The following is a 13,702-nucleotide window of genomic DNA, read 5'->3' on the forward strand; positions in this document are numbered from 1 at the left end:
TTTTCTGTCTGCGCTTTTGAGTTCTACGCAATATGGGTAGTACTGAACTGTCTCTGACAGAGATTTATCATTGGAGGTGGGAATGTGTGAAAAAACAAAATAAAACACACACACCCTTCCCCCATTATGAAGAAATTAGCTACCCGCTTATGCAGGGAGGATTTGGTCCTCATGGATGAAGGAAGCTTAACACTGGAGTGTGGTATTTACCATTTCTATACAGAGCAACTGCAGAGCTGGCACTGGCAACAAGCAATGTCTTGGGGCTTTTTTTGTCTAAAATGCACTGATTGATCTCTGGACAGACACAACCTGTAGGTTAATTCTTTCTCCTTTCCTTTCTCCTCTCTTGAAATGCCAGTAAGAGGATATCAGTGATACCTACCAGTCTGATCTGGACCTACTACACAGCTTCATCTCTTAGGGTCAGCCTGGCAACCATGTTTTGGTTGCACGTAGACCAGCCGAGCATCTGGAGTGGTGCTGGTGGAGTTCTAGGCTGTACAGAGGTCTCTCTCCAGGATCCTCAGAGCTGTGAGAAGCACCATGAGATGCTTTTCTGCTTCCCGACCCTGGCGTTTTGGCTCAGGGAAAAGACTCTTGCATAACTTGCAGGGGACCCTCAAAGACTGTTGGAAGACAACAGAAGAATGAGCCAGGTATTTCCTGGCTGTGAAACCGAGAAGTCATTCCTTTGCCAGGGGAAACTGGGGAACTGCTGGCTGAATGCCATGGCTGTGCCACAAAGCTGGGGACATCAGGGCTTAAAGGAAATGGCCAGAGAGGTGAGACAAGATTGAAGGAAGGGACATTGATATCTGTGCTGGCATTAGCTGTGAGACCAGCCAGCAGGATATAACAGGTGGAAAGCAGGGCAGCAAATGCTGCATGGGTAGGTGGGCACAGGGGGGAAAGTTGGGTGAGGTGGCAAAGTGGGTGGAATAGTATCAAGAGTACAAATGTCAAAACCAAGAAGAACCATGTTTTATTTTAATTGATTATGGTGTGTACTTGCAAGCAATCTGAAGGGCAGAATATCTATAGGATCAATTTTTAATAAACACATTTGTGAGAAAAACAAAATAATTCTGAAAAATTAAATACTGTAATCTTGGTATCATTCATTACAATCTTTATGGAGAGACTGTCTGTTTATATGTAGGCATGTCAGCAGTCCCAGTTACGAAACTTGCCTCATTCCTGCCAGTATAAGATCCTCTTCCCATTTGCATCTAACCTTGCCAAACATCACGTGTTTCTGCTGAAATTTTCAGGCTGTTCATCTGTCTTAGGTTGATATTTTTTTCAGTCAAATCTATTTCTTCATTTTCCAAATTGAGACTAGAGAGGAAAAATACAGTCTTTGGCAGGTATGACTCCTTGTTACAACTTCTTGGTGGTGGCATCAGTCACTCAGGACAAAGATCTCAGAACCTGACCCATGCAAAATTAGAAGATTCTGCAGCTTTTAGAGATAAATTTGAGGGAGTAAAAAAAAAAAAAAAAAAAAAAGGTTAAACCCCCAGGGAATGGCTACATGGTTTAAACAATTATGACATCTTTGTGGTTGGATGGAAAGGTCCCAGTTCTGAGTTCTGTGAATGAAAAACCTTATGTGTGACTGGGAATACAGTACCTTAGTTACAAATACTGTTTTCCCCATGAAAATAAGACCCATTTGCTCTCTTTGAAAATAGGAGCCTATGCACACACAGTAAGCTTACAGTAGTTGACGGTTTAACCATTAAGACTGCTGGAAGGTTTTATCTCATATCAAGTGCTTTGCAGCTCATATCGCAACCAGAATGCTCACTCTTAACCCAGAGAAACTTGAGCATGTTGGAAATTTTCCTGGGATTCCTGTTCCTGGCTGGTCCAGAGCCAAGTACAAAGATGAAGAGCAGGGAACATCTTTAGTGCTCTCAGAGGGTGTCTTCCACACCACTTGCTCCCATGCTCGGTCAGTTTTGGAAAAAATGCCTCAAACAAAAAACAGGAAAAGTTGAGATCAAAGGAAGAGGGATACAATTAGACTAAATCACATTGGGGGATCACAGTGGGAGATCTGAAAATAAAATAGTGTAAGTTTATAAGCTGATCTGCAGTATGTAAAACTTGGCCATGGCGGAGCCGTGGGGAGTGGGTGGGTGGGATGGGGAAGGAGTTTTCAGTTCTGGCAGAAATGTAACAAGTTCAACCCAGATGTGAAACTTGGTTTCCCATGTGTAACAGTCATTGGGAGTGAAAAAGCTTTCCAGGGGCAGGGAAGGACTGAAAACTGACTTGAGATCTCCCAGATGGGAGTTTATATTGTCCAGAAGAATGTGCTGTATGGTTTCTCCCAGAAGCTGGAGTAAAATCTCTGAACCAGGGTGAAGGTGCAGTCTGGTGGTGATGTTCTCCTTGGATATGCATGGCTATGCAGTTCCTTTAAGAGGCTGTGGAGCAAACAAGATCTCTTGTGAGATCCCCCTCAGACTCCCAAGTACTTGTAAAACTGCACTGAGATAATGAAGATAATTAAGTCCCATGCTTCAAGGTTTCAGCTGATTGCCTGGAGACAAAAAGAAGAGCTTTCCTCCCCCAATACATAATCAGCTAGATGCATTCCTGTCTGTGTATGAAGATCATTCTCTTCGTTTTGGCTCCTCCCTTTGAATCATCATAGGCTGGGCACAGTGGTGAGACATAACGCTCAGAAAAGACTTTGAGATGGCAGGCAAAAGCTCCTTTCTCTTAACAACCCTTGCCATGTTCAGGTGTGTAAGGTCAAACAGGTTGCAGCTGGGAAGGAGAGGACATTTCACAAGCCCTCATTAGGTGACACATCTGCTTACCAAACTTCAGGTGTCTCAGCTAGTGACCCTTGAAAGGGCTTATGCTATCTTTCTGGTGTCTTGTATGCTCTGCTTCTCTTCCAAGGATTGGAGTTCCTTCTTTCTAAGTTACAGGCGTCAGCTAGAGCTATCATGGGTGAAGCTTAATGGTCTGTAGTAACAGGAGGTTATGTGAAGTAACCAAATGGTCCCTTCTGGGCTAAAAAGTTATGAAATGTCTGGAAATCTCTAACTGTGCTAAGGATCTGCATGGGTATCAGTGTGTGAAATATAACAGTATACACAAATTCAGTGTATCTCTGAAAATGTAGGGAGTAATACCCGACAGGCAAGATGAACACAGACCTGAGGTAGCAATCCATCCCTGGTCAAGAAATACCAAAGTAGAGCTTCCCACACAACAGTTGGTTGGGCAAGAGTCTCAGTGGAACAGACCTTCTTATTTCATGTAAAATCTTGAGATTTTATATGCTCTTGTGCTATGGTAGAGTGAATACACATACCTGAATGTCTCTTGAAGGCTCCCAGGGAGCAGTGCAGGTGGCAAGATCCATCAAAAAACTAACCCAGCTGGACTGTAGAGTGTGTGAGATATAATCAGACATATACCCATGTGTATTTTTACTTCAGTGGCTGAATTAATCCATCATACTGGTGTTCCCTTACAACAGAAATACACTACCAATAACTCCATCAGTGCCTGAAATGTCATCTGTTTCCAAGCAGCTCTGAAAACAATACTGGCAGCAAGTCCTTTGATGCCTGGGACTTCCAGTGCAGTGGAACAAAGCCAGAGACTATTTCTAGCTTTGCTATCTGTAATTTACCAAGATGCTGAACACCGGCAACATCTGTTTGAGTCAGAGTTACCAGTCCTAAGCACAAGCATAAACTGAGCTGTAGATGCTTAGATACATGGTTAGATCAATAACGCAAGTTAGTAAAGCAGTTCCTCATTCAAGCAGTCCTTAAAAAGGAGTGTGCTTACAAGCGGTATGTTGCCCCAGTAAAATATAGTTTCCTTTCTTGATCATTAAGGGAAAGCACCATAAACTCCTGTTTAATCTCATGTTTATCTCCTCTTGCTGTTCTGCATGTCTATCATTCATCACATCAATACAAAAACATGTAATTATTTCAGAATTGTCTACTGACCTGCTCTTGACAGTCACAATATATCTATGCATAACCTAAAGCTAGCCAAGACCAGGGGACATGGGCTTTTAAAGATGCCCCTACATCCCAGAATTGTCTTCATAAAAATAGGCTTTGGTCATAGCTTTTTGTTTTGACAGTTCAGATTGGCAGTCTTCCTGGCTGATATATCGGTTGTAAGGTGTCGGTTTTCCTGATCTAATAAAATACCACAGCAAGGGAAAAAAAGGAAAGGTTTTGTCTTCTTGGCAACTCAGTGTGAAAGTTTTCTAGAATATTGCTTTGCATAGAATGAAAATGGCTGTGGGCCAGTGTCTAATTATATTAAAGGGCTGTGCTTTTACATTATTTATGTACCATGGTGTTTACCCTAGTATTATTAAAACCGCCGCATATACTTCTACAAATAAGATTTTGGTTCAGATGAATGTGACAGTCACGCTGTGGGTGATATACTGTACCAGGAATTTCTGCTTTAATGCAAGAAATAGCTTAACACACATTAACAGATGCATTACTTGTGGAGCACTGCTGCAGAAGGAGATGCAGATGAAAATAATTTGCCTCTGGTCCATTTAGACACAGCAGATTATGCAACAGTAATAAATGTGGGAGCAGACTGCAAAGCATTGTCTGAAATGAGGATTTATCAAACTGAGGATTTAAAACCACTTTGGATCCAAATGATGCTAACCAGAAACTTCTTTTGTTTGTGCAGCAATTGCTGAGCATACAGGAAGAATTAAATAACAAAAAATCCGAACTGGAACAAGCCAAGGAAGAGCAAACACATACACAAGCAATGCTTAAAGTCCTGCAGGAACAGGTGAGTGTTTCTGGTGGCAGAAGAATGCTGGCTTAGGCATGCTAAGGGGATGGAAGACTCATGGCTTCACCTCCAAAATCCATAGAAGTCTGACCACAGAATATGCTGTGAGCAATAAATAACCTAAATAGCCTGTGTGTCCGCTTTGATTAGTGTTTGTGAATGCAGCTGAGGCTAACACAGAGTTTGAGAGAACAGTGAAAAAGGACCCTTATTTTATAGTATCCAATACTGAATTTCATGTCTTGAGTAACTTTTCCTCTTACATTGTTCTTCATAGATATCAGTAATGAGTGTTTTTGCTCTGAATTAAAAAAATGTTGTGAGAGTTAAATATCCCTGAAATAAAACAGCTCTTTCTTTTGAGACTAGAATTGGGGGAAAAAAGAAAAAAAGAGCTTGGCATGTCCTCTGTTATTCATGCAAATATGAGTAAAGAAAAAACTTTATCATTATGGCACTAAAAAAATAGTAACAAATGCACATATTCAAGCAGTGAGAAGCGAACCTCTATAAATCTGATTATCACACCTTCTTTGATACTAAGGTGTTCTGTGACACTGAGAAGTGTATTTGATAGTATTGTTTTAGAAGTATGGTAAGATGGATAGTTACACAGCAAAAAGAAAATCTAGTGATAAATCTGTAAATTTGGAGATGAAGCCGGTCATTGTGTGCAAGCATAGTGTGCACAAATATATTTTGTCTTGTATAGACCATGTGGATTGGATTTACTGAAATCACAATCCCCACCTGTACTGCACAGTCTCTGCTTTGAGACCTTATTTGAATCCCTTCTATATAAACTCTGAGCTAAAATATTTGGTGACTTTGTTAGGTATATGCAGTTTAAAGACTGTGGGATCTGAATTGCTTAGATGGCAGAGATTCAAAATGCTGATGATCCTTATGTTCAGGATTTTTCAGCATGTATGTCTAAATATGTCTGCAGACAGATTTATACATTTAATGTACATATTGGGAAAAATAAATTATGCTTATTTCAGATTTTTTTAATTCTCATCATGAAAGCTGTGACATTGTTCCCCTTTGAAATATTTCTCTTTGAATATATCTAGTGACAAATATATTCTAGAAACTAATAATGTAAATTCTGGAAAAAAATGAATATTTTATGTTCAGATACATGTTTTTAGCACTTATGGTTAGAGAGATAACCTTCTAAATGAGAGCTGATGCAAGACTATTACACAAAATGCCATGAGGAAGAATGAATTTGGTAATGACAGAATCTTTATAAACACAGAATTCACCCAATCTCTTGAGTTAATTGTATCTCATTTCCATTTTTACATGGCATTCAAAGTATAGCGTTATAAAATACTTAGAAAAAATGAAATTGCATGAAGTTATTTTACATCTTGGTAGCAATCAAATGCTGCAAAAACATACAGGAAGATCTGACAATACTAGGCCCCAGCAGGGACCACCAGGGCAGACTTTTGAATCTCTGTAGACTCCTACTAATTGCGAATCAAATGTGCGCTCCTGCTAGGCAGACAGACAAAACAGTAGCTGGAAGAAAGGCAGGATAGATCTGCATTTCTCTTGAGAATTAGCTCTGAAACATGCCTAAGGCCAAGACTGTAAGTAGCCAGAATTCCTAAGGAGTGCTACACAGCAAGCATGCTTCTCCAACAACCCTGAGCCAGTTCCAAAACTTTCCAGAACAGCAGAAGCCCTAGCACTAATGACCTCTACTTGCCAAAGCTCACAGCTTTCTTTTAGAAGTATCACAGTTCATCTGCGTGTTTTATCCACAATGGGTATTGAAAATCATCCGGCCGAGTCAAGTAAATATGAACATTTATTTCAAAAATAAATAGCACTGGGCTACCACCTTGACTGTATGACGTGATTTTGTGACATGCTAGCTAAAGTCTACCTTTTCATCTCAAGCTGGCAGAGGGATCCCACATTGCCTCACCACGGGCATGTTCACACAGAGGTGCAGCTGTGTCAGAGCATGTCTGCTGGCTCAGCACATCTTATACTGATCCAGTTGCACCAACCCAGCCGCTACCAGGTGGGGACGTCATGCTGGGAGATGTCCTCTTTGCTTGTGCACCATATTGCATTACTGTAGCCAAAAGGCTTCTGGATCAGATCTGGCCCACGCCTGCCAGCTCTGGTTATCAGACAGATTCACACCCACTGGTTTGGGTCAGAACTACCCCACAGTGACATTAGACTTATCAGAGACTTCTGACTCCTCAGCCCTTCTCCTTTCCTTTCAAGCAGGCCCTTAGTTTTTAATGGCACTAGTTCAGTGTTTTCCCTCAGCATACTCTCTGCTGGTAACATCACACTCACCACCAACCTGCAATGGAGCTGGCCTAGAGGGTAAGGCAAGTCCTGTTTATCCAATATTGTATGTTTTTTCTGAGGTTTCTATTCCAACACTTCAGTATTTAGGATGTGAGAGAAGAATATAATTTAAACTTTAATTTAGAAAAAAATGATACTGGAAAAAAAGGGACTTTACCCCTTTAACCTGTGGTAATGCAGCTGCACATTTTCTATCCATAAGTTTTCCCCCATTATCTCCACTGGTCCACCTCCGCTTCCTGTTGCAGTGGTCCTAGTGTAGATGTGGATGCTAGCACCTTCTTGCTTGAGCTCTGGCATCCTGTTCAGAGCATGGCATGCGATACAAAAGATGGAGATGCTCAAGCATCCTGTCTGCATTAGATTAACTGGTGGAGCAGTGACAGGGCGATGATAGCGGGAAACCATGGTAGGATGAAAGCCTGCCAGACCAATGGGGGCTAGAGACTGAGTCCACTTCCCCGGTCAAATGCACACGTGGTTCATGGAGGAGTAGTGTGTCACCAGCAGAACGCATGCGGAGCATTGCCCAAGGAGCTGGCAGTCACCAAGGGGTGATGGCACTTTATCAACCTGGAAAAGGAAAGGCAAAAAGTAAATAATGAACAGCACTCCTCAAGTGCTCAGAATGTGGCATCAGCGTGCAGAACAATTTTACATACCCGACCATGTTCTTCTGACCTCATATTCAGATGAGTAATTCAGCTGAACTCAACAGGGCTGCTCGTGTGAGGTGAATTTCTATAATGAAGAATTGGCAGAATCGGGAAATGGCTCTTTCAGTCACACTGTGATACAGAAATACCTAATTCTGGTGCTTGACTGGAAGCAGCCATCTCTGCTTGTTCCTACCAGCCATCCTCACAGTGAGGTGGTTTCACAAGATGGTTATTTTTTCCAGTGTGGGGAAAACATGTAGCATTCATTGGAAATGCATCACCCTGCTGTCAGTATAAATTGCAGAGTTTTCAAGGGTATTGAAAGATGAATATCAGTGAATTGAACCAGGAGACCTGATGAGTTTGCAGTCCCCAGCTATCCTTTGTAATACTTTATCAAGGATTGCTAGCCCCTTCCCTCTCCATCAGGACTGGTTTAGTGGCTTGAACAGCAGTTCCTAAACCGGTGCATTTTACAGCCTTGCATAATAAGGTATGCAGAGACCATGTCCTGCTTACCTTAATTGTCAGATTGGAAACTGTGAGAAGCCAGGAACTGAGTCATACACAGTTCAGTCATTGCTGCCCCATGGCAAAAAGATGATGAAGGTACCTGTGGTGGTAGTTCACCAATGCTTCTGGGTCAGACACCTAATTGAAACATAATAGTGTTCAATTTCACCTGGATTTTTGGACTGTTGTCATTCAGGATCACAGTTGTATCATCAACAGTTACATCAACACCAGCTTCTTTGGCAAAAAACAAGGAATGCAGAGGAAAGTTCTGCTTATTGTTCCCCATCTTCCCCCACCCTGCTACCCACCCCCAGATATCTACTCTGAATTAAGTTGGAATAAAAGTATGACTTTTCAGAGATTTTGCCTAAAGAGCAAATGGTTCTGAGGACTTCGTCTAAGTGTACAAACCTCTATGGCTTATAGGCACAGGAGAGCTGCGGTGTCTCCTCCTCTCTGTTTGCTCAGTCACAGGATGAATGACTGTGTATTTCACTGTGGCTGGAGACATGAGGTAGGACATTACTTAGATCTCTTGGGAGTGATTTTTACAACCCCCAGTGTAATCCTGGATTTCCCCCCAAAAGCTAATTCAGGAGGAAAAAAGAAGTTTTGGTTCAGATCATATATTTGGAATTGGCAGTGTCTCGGTTCTTCGTGCCACTGGTTAAATAAAAGAACTGTTCTTCTCAACTTCTTTTCCATCATACCCAGGAGCCATGTCAGTTACTTAGATGCTTCCTCAGGAAGGAAACATACAGTAGCACTTTGGCATTTTAAACATCTAAAAATATATCATTCAAAAGTAATCATTAGCAAAACACTATTTAGCTAGTGGCAACTTGCAAATATTGTAAAGTTTAAATGAATAGCGACAAGAATGGGAAATGAAATCGTTTATTATTCTTAAGAGCCAATTCTGTGTACTTTTTATGCCTTGAAACTACTTTCTAATCTTATTATTTAAAAAATAATGACCCAGTCTTATTATTTTCTTTTTTTTTTACCCCCAACCTATCAAGCCTTAAGTATGTTGGTTTCAAAATGGTTTGAGCAAAAACTCATTAGAATTATATGCTCCATCTGGTTTTCTCATTGCAAGCTTTATAAAATGCTCCTTCAAATAAATCAAAGATAACAGTGTGAAATACTCAAGTAAAGTGCTTGCTTTGTTCTGTTTTGTTTTTTGTTCACTCTTTGCAGTTAAAAAGTGCCAAGGAATTAGCAGAAATCAATGAACATGATGAATCTCAAGCAAATGTAGGTACAGCTATCTATGCATAGATTTATATATATATATATATATATATGCATGCGTATAGTCTCAATTTACTATTTATGTCTTGAAGCTGATAGAATGGATGAACGATTTGCACATCAGGTTTGAAGTGCCTGTTTTTCTGGAAGCCATAGGTTCAAATCCCAGCAAACTTCATTTCGAGGTAGATAAATTGGGTTCCATGCAATTTACTTTGTAGGATTTATTTGGATGAGACTTTAACAGCCAATGTCCTACTTGCTGTATGTGGGTGTTAAAGATACCATGGAAACGACAAGAGAAATGCTTTGCCTTAGTGTCCTGTCCAGGATTACTCAAGCTACAAAGTTACACTGTTTGTCTCTGTGGCTGCCACTTTGCAGCTGAGCAAGTCTGGCCAGATTTCAGTTCTGAGTGAAGTGATTCATATCCGTGTATAATTTGGAAACAGTTAATTTGCACAAGACGACTAAATTAATTCACTGGATGATTATTTTGTCCAAAATCGTTAAAGGACTTGTTAAGGTCATGTGTTTTTAAAACCTGCTGCCAAAAACATGCTTCTGTTCTTCCCTTAATAATTGCAGTCACAACAGCAATTTGGATAAGGGGAAAGAGAAAAAAGGAAAACTTTCCTGAAATGTTTGTCATCCAAACTGTCGAGCTTTGTGCTTTGTCATAAACATATGAAAATTAAAATTGATTATATACGGTATCTTCCTCCTAGCCAAGAGATCTAGCAGCAGTCTGAACACTAATATATTTTAACATCTATTTTAGTCAATGTGTTGTCCAATGGCACAGCCAGGAAAACAGTTTTATTTTAAACCTGAATGGAATGCTCAAATTCTGTGGGCTGCTTTGTGATAAGGAAATGTTGTCCTCTCTTTTTTAATCCTTTCCTGAATCTCATTCATTGTGGTCTGTTTCCGCAGTGAAGTCGATAAAGCCTCATAGCTCTCAGCATTTGGACAGGAGACATTCAATACTGTCTGATAGCTCCAACCAATCTGCAATTGCAGTCTGTCTGCACAGTGTCTCATTGCCCCTTTGAAAGATTCTGTTTGCAAACCAAAATAAAGACATTAATCCACCAATGATCTTGAAATGCTCACATTTGCTACCTAAAACCTTGTCATTGTACAACAGCTGGTTGCAGGTTTCCTAAAGGAATTTAGAAATGTAAGACTTAGATACTTTCTAAAGGAACTTGCTTCCTCTCCAAAAATGTGGATAAAACAATGTTTTAAAGGATTGAAATGTTTTAAAGGAAAATTACCTAACAGCTTCCACTTGTATATATACTCATATATTCATATATATACTCATATGTACGAGGCTCATATATAACTGGATAAAACAGAAGGCCTATAATATAGAAGTTGAAATAGCATTAAAATGAAACTTTATAATTGCATAAAGAGAGTGTTTTGGTACATCATTCCCAGATATCTAAACCAAAATATTTCAGTATCTTTGGTTAATGGTAGATTTTTCAAAATTTAATATTTTGTTCCAGTTTGTAGTTGTAGGAATTGTTGAAATGCCTGAATTTTCCATAGGATAGAAACTCTATTTTCTGTCCCACGTTTCTATAAGCTCTTCCCATGATGACCTCATAGCAATGTTACCCTCCTAAGAAAAGAAGTCAGTACCTAAAATAATGGTGAAAAGGGAGACCAGACAGCTACAGTTATTAAGTAACAGTTGCAGCCGTGTAATCCAAAAATTATGCCACCATGAAGTCAGAGAAAGCACAGCAGCAGAAATGGAAATCATAGGATCATAGAATCATTTAGGTTAGAAAGGACTTTTAAGATCATAGAGTCCAACCACTAACCTAACACTGCCAAGTCCACCACTAAATCATGTCTGTAAGTGCCATATCTACATGTCTTTTAAATTCTTCCAGGGATGGTGACTCAGTCACTTCCCTGGGCAGCCTGTTCCAGTGCTTGATAACCCTTTCAGTGAAGAAATTTTTCCCAACATCCAATATAAATGTTCCCTGGCACAACTTGAGGCCATTTCCACTTGTCCTTGTCATTTGTTATCTGGGAGAAAAGATTGACACCCATCTTGCTACACCCTCCTTTCAGGCAGCTGTAGAGAGCAATAAGGTCTCTCCCCTGAACCTCATTTTTTCCAGGCCAAACACCCCCAGTTCCCTCAGCCGCTCCTCACCAGACTTGTGCTCCAGACCCCTCACCAGCTCCGTTGCTCTTCTCTGGACACGCTCCAACACCTCAATGTCTTTCTTGCAGTGAGGGGCCCAAAACTGAACACAGGATTCGAGGTGCGGCCTCACCAGTGCTGAGTGCAGGGCAATGAGAAATAGAGAAACAGAGGGAAACAACTGATGTTGAAGCATTTGCTACAGTAATGAACTTTGTAAAATGGTAGTTGAACAATTGTCATTTATATCAAATATGTAGTGCTCAGGTAGTGTGCCTTGCAGGTTGTCTCTCCACATCTATTCTCAGCAGACTTCATGGTTCTTGCCCTTGGCCAGTGTGCAAATCTGAGCTGATCAAAGAGAAAAAGGCTTGGTGGCTCCTACGTGGCTGTTAGTGAACTGTGATGCATATAATGGGATTAGGACATATTTGTTACAGTTGGCAGGCTGAATTCAGCAAGTGAAATACCTCTACATGCCGAGCAACAGTGGGAGGTGTTGGTAAGGAAAAATGGCAACGTATGTCTATACACTGAACACACAATCTAATCTTCACACTATGGCATATTTAGATTACATACTCTGCAGAAAATCAGGCTCCTAGAAAGGACAGTAGGAACTTTAGGCACACTGCATACACATCAAGAAAGCCCATACTGTAACCTTAAAAAGATTATTTTCTGCAGTCCTCAGGCTTTCTTTTGATGGCACTGCTCTGCATCGTATTTTACCTTAGAAAATATTGTTCCTTAAACTAAAACCTGGAAATGTTTTTTTCCTAGCAAAAGCATACAGATAAAAATATATACTTAGACCTGTTGTGGTGTGTCTTCAACATTTCCATTATGCGAGACCATCCTGAAAGGGAAATAAAGATCTGAACACCATTGGAAAAAGAAAAACATCCCTCCTGAAATGCACCCAACCTATAAATGGATGAATCTTCTTTTTTTTTTTTTTTTTTTCCCCTCTTGTTTTTTTGCAGGAGAATTGAACACAGTTAACTAAGAGGCTGGAGCAATTGCAGTGTTGCCCTCTCTGCCATGGCAGTTCACACACAAATCTGGGGGGGAGGGGAAAACATGAAATTTTCGTGTATTGCCAGTACATCTGTTATTTCCAGAAAGCAAAACCATCTTGCAAGGCTCTGTAAACAGTCCTAAGGGTGTTTCATGAGTGATTTGCCAGGTACATGTAGTAATATTTGTTATGGCTGTTGACATTTCCCAGCAATACTCTATGTCAGGAAAGGCCAAGTGTCAGGCTCAAGCGGTACACAGAGCCTGAGATCCTGGCCTGGTGTTAAGAGAGACTCCGACACCCAGGACTGCCAGAGGTGCTGTCAATGAGTGTTCATTTCCTTCAGCCCTGTGATCAGGAAAAGATTGCTTCTTGCTTCTAATCTGCCCCCCTTTTAATTTCCTTTTCATTGCTGCATATAATGATCTTTAATTCACATCTTCTTAACTGAAGAAAAAACTAATGGCCAATGGGCAATTATAATTTCAGATATAATCCTCTTCCAGGATGTTCCTGGACTCTTGGGACCTGATTAGTCCCAACATGAAAAAAAAAAAATCTTGCTTGGGAGGTGTGCTCGAGTAGAGAAATTTTGCAAACTGAAAATACTAATCACATGTTTTGCAGCTAACTCTATAAAGGCAATTTAGTCTTTCACTGTTTTTATAGGTTCAGCAACATTCTGTGGAGCCTCTTGTATACAGGTTAATTCCCTGTTTTGATCAAAGATTTCCTTTTTCTCACTGCTGAGTTCAATATACATAGGGCACTGCATACAGAGACAGGGTATAGCCCTGGTGATTCTATCACTGTTTTGAGGGTGGGAAGGTTGACATCCATGGTATCCCTCTATTGCTAATGGAGAAAGGGAGATTATTTTTACACAAGCCTCATATTAGAAGTACT

At 40.5% G+C, this 13,702-nt stretch overlaps 1 protein-coding gene across 4 annotated transcripts in view; it reads left to right on the forward strand.

Annotated features, from left to right (window-relative positions):
• The window catches only part of ENOX1 (ecto-NOX disulfide-thiol exchanger 1), a 369,866-nt gene that overhangs the window by 336,077 nt on the left and 20,087 nt on the right, over positions 1 to 13,702 (forward strand). For all 4 annotated transcript variants that reach the window (XM_055703149.1, XM_055703151.1, XM_055703148.1 and 1 more), the window contains 2 exons: positions 4,711 to 4,818; positions 9,546 to 9,602. In XM_055703149.1, the coding sequence (XP_055559124.1) occupies positions 4,711 to 4,818; positions 9,546 to 9,602 (165 nt within the window). The remainder of the gene's footprint in view (positions 1 to 4,710; positions 4,819 to 9,545; positions 9,603 to 13,702) is intronic.

The sequence above is a fragment of the Falco cherrug genome, chromosome 2 (genome assembly GCF_023634085.1).
Source record: "Falco cherrug isolate bFalChe1 chromosome 2, bFalChe1.pri, whole genome shotgun sequence".
In the NCBI taxonomy this organism is placed as follows: Eukaryota; Metazoa; Chordata; class Aves; order Falconiformes; family Falconidae; genus Falco; species Falco cherrug.